Raw genomic sequence first — 5,953 nt, forward strand, 5'->3', positions numbered from 1 at the left:
TATGAAGTACTGTAACGTGGAGGTGTGCTTATTAAACGTTTATTGGCCTCATATTACAAGCATTAAGGATGTATATTGTGTTTGTATTGTATAATTATTGACACATATTGTAATGGTATTGTGCTTATAGTACGGTTTTATTGCTGCTTTATGGATATACACCTCATATTATAGCCTCTACATCTGAGTAATTATAAACAGTGACTCTAGCAATGGTCGTGTATATGGAGGGTTTCGGACAGATCGATGGTTATGACGCGCGGAATATCCATGGAAATATGGGACATGTATTGATACCTTAAGGCAATTGGATACAAACCACGGACACTGTGACCAACAATATAGAACACTAATAACTGACTTTGTTATTTTGCAAAACAGGTTGGATTGGAAAAGTTATAGGTACCAGAGTCCATAGGCACTAATCACACACCAATGGGGAAGGGTTTGTTCCTCTGTGTGTGTGACATGAAGTGAATAATTAACTATTTGAAAAGTCCATATAACGATAGTAGTGATGTGTTCACCATGTGTAGCTGCATGGATAGTTTCCCAAATAATTACATTTTAGTTAGCCTTCTAGGCCCTTTCATTTGGGACAGAAACCGTTTTCATTACACTACCAATAGCCGTGCAACAAAGGTACAATCAGTACCAATACGATGGCAACAAAGGTACAATACAATACCAATACGGTGCATATAAAGACAGGACATAACGTTGTGTAGGAAAGGAAACCAAGTGATGCGAACGTCACTACAATCACATTTCACAACAGCAAATCGAATACAATTTAAATGAAAATAAAAGGTACATCACAAACGATTAGAAATGCAAATCTGTAAGACACATTGGCCAGTGGAACACTGTTAAATAACAGCTGGTTTCCATAAAACAGGTGGAACTGTATGTTCACAAATTGCTACTAATAATAGGCTCTCATTGCAAGGAACTTGTTACCTTGTTCCATATGCTTCACATGACCGTTTAATTGACGGACTTCCATGTATGCAGCATCACCTAACCAATTCATGAACTTCACAGTTGATGACAACTGAGGTACAAACTGAACAACTGTACAATATGCGCAATTAGACACTTCAGTTCATGAGAGGGACAGATTGTTTGCATGTATTTCGGTAGTGGCCCTTCACACCACACCTTGAGCATTTTTTTTGCCGGGAGTCCTCTCCTTTGGAAGGTACTCTTTGCATTTTGCGACGGCCCGGCATAACCTTACAAACAGGAGGAAGGATTTTGACATTGTTCAAATGTTCGGGAATAACCCATGTGCCTTTAGGTGGTACAGGATAAATAGATTCAGCATATGCCGCTACCCATGTAGCTCGTGTATAATAAGAAGAGGCAAAGGAGTAGGGGTTCAAATTCAAGTGCCGACATACCGCAATAGCATGCTTGCACGGGAGTTGCTCCAAGTCAAACTTCCTGCACGTACAACTACGGTTTGCCAAGTGCACCAGACCGTTCAAATCACCATCCAGAACATTATACTCAACATCATTGATTTTGACCACATTCATCCTTGACGCAGCGTCTAACCTCTTCCTTAACTTCTGTTCACCCAAATCAGGGCACAATGTAGAATGACATTTCATTGCTAAATCTCGACGTTGACTAAACCAAGTGAGAAGTAAATTTGTGATTTCATCGATCAAGTGTAGGACCGGACGCATCCTTGCAAAACGAAGAACTGCATTAATGGACTCCACAATATTCGTTGTCATCACATTATAGCGTCGTCCATCACAGTGGGCCCGAGACCACTTCTGAACGCCTGCACGTAGTAGATAAGTTCGCACTCGCTCATTGTTTATCATCGAGAAGTGACGATTGAACTCCGCTAGACGATAAGACTTCGCTGCCCTTATAAAATACCCCAATATCGGATCCCGTTGCTTCAAGTGAAATGAGGCTTTCATATTGCCCTTCAAGTGATAAAAGCAAATACCATGGCTTGCCCCAGGAAAAACTCTACGCAACCCATGTTGTATGCTAACATTGCGATCGGATATGACAACAAGATTTGAGCAATCACCAATTGCACAATGTAATTTTCTCAAAAACCACTTCCACGCTGCATCGGTCTCCAAATCTCCAATCCCAAAGGCAACAGGATATATGTTGCGATTTCCGTCAAATGCGGTCGCAACAAACAAAACACCTTTATACTTGCACTTCAAATGGGTAGCATCAACAGCAATCACGGGCCGCATTGACGACTTAAATCCTCGTATGCATGCACCAATTGACATAAAAAAATATAAGAAGTGGTCGGCTGCATCAGTCTGAATGTATGTCAAAGTTCCCGGATTTGTACGCTCCAACTCATAACAATAGGAAGGGATAAGGGAATACGACTCTTCTGTAGACCCTCTCATTGTTTTGAAAGCTAACTCTCGGCTTCTCCAAGCTGTAGAGTAGCTTATGCTGACACCAAATTTTTTTTTCACATCTGTCTTTATATCAGCTGCAGTATAAATGCTGCGCGAATCCTGAAATCTCCATTTAACACAGTCAGACACCAATTCGGCCATAGCTTGAGGATGGTGACTACTTACAAACCTCAGATCACATTCATGAAGTGGATCGTATTTAACAACCTTAAACTCATGTAATCCAACCTTATATGCCCGAAGTTTCCAAGGGCAAGGCACCTGCCAACAGCGAACACAAAATCGACGCTTCCCAGATTGGACTGTTCTGAACCGAAAGTGGCCTCTAATTGCTGCTAAACTGATGGTTTTTAAAAGGGCAATCTTATTTGGATAAACTCGGCCAACCTTCAAATTTGCTTCCCAATTTATGCACGAAAGGCCTCCACCATAACCAATATATTCCACACTCTCACCATGCTTCGAATCAACCCGAATTGTATGCATTTCACTTGAACTTGATTGCCGGGGAGGTTCAGATTGCACCTGTCTACACTGCACAGTGGAGGGTTCCGCACTGCTGTCCTCATGAGGATGCACAATTGGTGCAGAGTACGGTTCCTCTTCATTGCTAGGTTGATACAAATCAGCAACTATGTTTTCACCGCTTTCAAAATGAACTTCTTCAACCCAATCACTCCAATTAAAACCATTCCCACCATTTTCAGTTTCATTGTGCGCAATTGCCACATTTCTTCGTTCCACAACAAAGGTAGCAGGAGCATTGCTACTCTCAACGCTTACAATGCCATTGCACCCTTCAATACCATGACCTTCGATATTTTTCAAGCTTGCTACTAAAGGGGTTACTTTAGAGGCCATAACATCTGTGTTGTACTTGAGAAAATATTGAACATCATCATTGTCTTCAACCCTTATGTGCTTACTGACAGATGCGGATACAGGAACTGAATACTTCAATGTGACACTATATTTCGTGGGCTCTACATCCATGATCTTATAAATGCGTTCAACAAGTTCGGAAAACGTTACGTTCCGTGACACTATTATGCCTTTAGCCTCCCCACCTTCATAACTCTCAATGTTATCCTTCTTAACCCAACTTCCATTGTAGCATACCAAAATTCCAACTGTATCCATTTCTGCAAAAAACATAAATAATTACTACACCGATTGATAACACTAAAAAATACAAAATAGATGAATAAAAACATGCACAACAATCATAACACTACACATATCATCTTCTAAATCCTCAAATCTTCAAACTCAAATTGTAGCTGCTTCAACAATTAACTTTTATTCCTTTTTGTTTTTTTTCTGATTTTGTACATATATGTGGGTTCCAAGTTATTAACAAACTAACATACACATACAATGGCAGAAATATGAACCCTCTAACCCTCCAAGTCTTTTGCACAAATGTAAACGCCTTCAACAAAAGGATCAGGTTGTGATAGAAAGCGTATAATGTAGTACAAGCTCAATTACCAAATTCGAAACCAAAACACACAAACTATACTTCTTACCAAAACAAACCCAGAATGCCAATAAATTCCCCACATTAGCATCTAAATTGAGCCTAACACTAGCCGTATTTACAAATTTTTAGGCCAGACAAAGTTAACATATGATTTTTCTGTGTGCTGTTATTTTCACCATTATCAAACACATTGCACTACATTATACACGCATTCGGTCAATTTTAAACAAAATTCAAGTTCACCAGACAGCTCCCACTGCAGATAATATCACAAACTATGAATTTCAACATATCACAACAAGTGCAAACTGAAAATTTAAGCTTTTATGCCCTCTGTGGTGAAAGGGGCTGAACGATTTCATAATACACATACACTACCAAACCAATATCACAACTCAAATCTGTTCACAACGACACCGGAAGTCGCCACTTTCCCTTCTCTGTGGAATCGCAGCAGTCAGCTCGATCTGGAGGTCAACAATGGAGGCCGTGCCTTTCGGCTTCGCTGCGCCCAAACTAGGGTCCCAAATTTGAGGACATCTGGGTTATGACGATGGATGGGTTGCGAACTAGATTGCTCAGTGGGAACATGTCTCGCAACCTGGAGTTCCCCCAATTTTTCCCAACCTTCCAACACAGAGGAGAGAGAGTTGAGCTGAGTTCAGACAAGTTCCCTTTCAGAAAAGGGGTGGCAACGGGTTGCTACATGTGCTTTTATATGGAGGGCAGTTTGGTCATTTCACGTTCAAAAGTGATTATATCAGAACACAATTTGTAACCTGATTATTTCAGAATACCACTTGTGAAAAGTGATTATATCAGCATATTTCCCTTTATTTTATTTACTGTATGGTGTAGGTTTATTACCCATACAACAGTATCTATTTAAAAGGGTGGCGCGGGTTTATCGTCCATGCCTTTACTTTTATTTAAAAGTATGGAGCAGAATTAGTGCCCATACAAGCACATTTACTTTATTAAAGTATGATGTGGAATTAACCCTCATACTTTATGAATTTACTTTACTGTACATTTACTTTTATTAAAAGTATGATGTGGAATTAACCCTCATACTTTATGAATTTACTTTACTGTACATTTACTTTTATTAAAAGTATGATGTGGAATTAACCCTCATACTTTATGAATTTAATTTACCGCACATTTAATTTTATTTAAGGTATGGTGCGGGATTAACGTCCATACAGCAAGTAATTTAATTTATGAATTTAATTTACCGCACATTTAATTTTATTTAAGGTATGGTGCGAGATTAACGTCCATACAGCAAGCAATTTAATTTATGAATTTATTTTACTGCACATTTACATTTATTTAAAGTATGGTGCGGGTTTATCGTCCATACCAGTAATTTATTTACCAGCAATTTATTTTATGGATTAATTGTGCTGTATGATGAGTTTTTACAGTATGCAGATCGGGCCCAGAAGTTCCTTGATCCTCATCATACAATTACATCAGGACTTGAAGATCCTTGATGATGATATTAATATGAGAGCTGGCAGTCTCTCCGGTACTATATTTGTAAACATGTCATTGGACTTAAGGGTCCTTGATCCCTGACATGTAAATAAGGACCTGGGGTTCCTTAATGATGTAACAGTACCGTATTGGTTCATAGTGCCGTACACATGGATAATAACTGTATTGGCAAATGTACTGTACACATGAATAGATACGTATTCATGACTTGATGAATAGTACCGGATATATGAATAGTGACGTATACATAAATATTAACCATTTTGGGTAAACCATCACTATTCAAAAAGGGAACCTGTAGTTCCTTAAACTCATGGATGAGCAATTAAATGAGATGCCAGAAGTGCCTCAAGATATGGACAATTATGTAAGGGCTTGAAGTCCAGAAATATGTACAGAAAATTGTAAAAATGTCCATACCATGAAAATATGTGATTTTGGCTTGAGGTTCAAAATCTAACAGTGTTGAGAACCTGAAGTTCCAATAATTAAATGGACAACCCTTGAGGTATTATTGCAAATTGTGGTACGCCACATATTTCTTTAGCATAAG

General features: G+C 38.9%; 1 protein-coding gene across 1 annotated transcript; it reads right to left on the reverse strand.

The window, feature by feature from the left end:
- Positions 926-3,554, reverse strand: LOC109949695. Its single transcript, XM_020565792.1, has 2 exons — positions 1,157-3,554; positions 926-1,074 (listed from the first exon to the last, which is right to left on the reverse strand). Exons 1-2 carry the CDS (start codon positions 3,552-3,554, stop codon positions 926-928), a joined length of 2,547 nt encoding a protein of 848 aa, XP_020421381.1.

Source organism: Prunus persica, chromosome G6 (genome assembly GCF_000346465.2).
Source record: "Prunus persica cultivar Lovell chromosome G6, Prunus_persica_NCBIv2, whole genome shotgun sequence".
Classification (NCBI taxonomy): Eukaryota; Viridiplantae; Streptophyta; class Magnoliopsida; order Rosales; family Rosaceae; genus Prunus; species Prunus persica.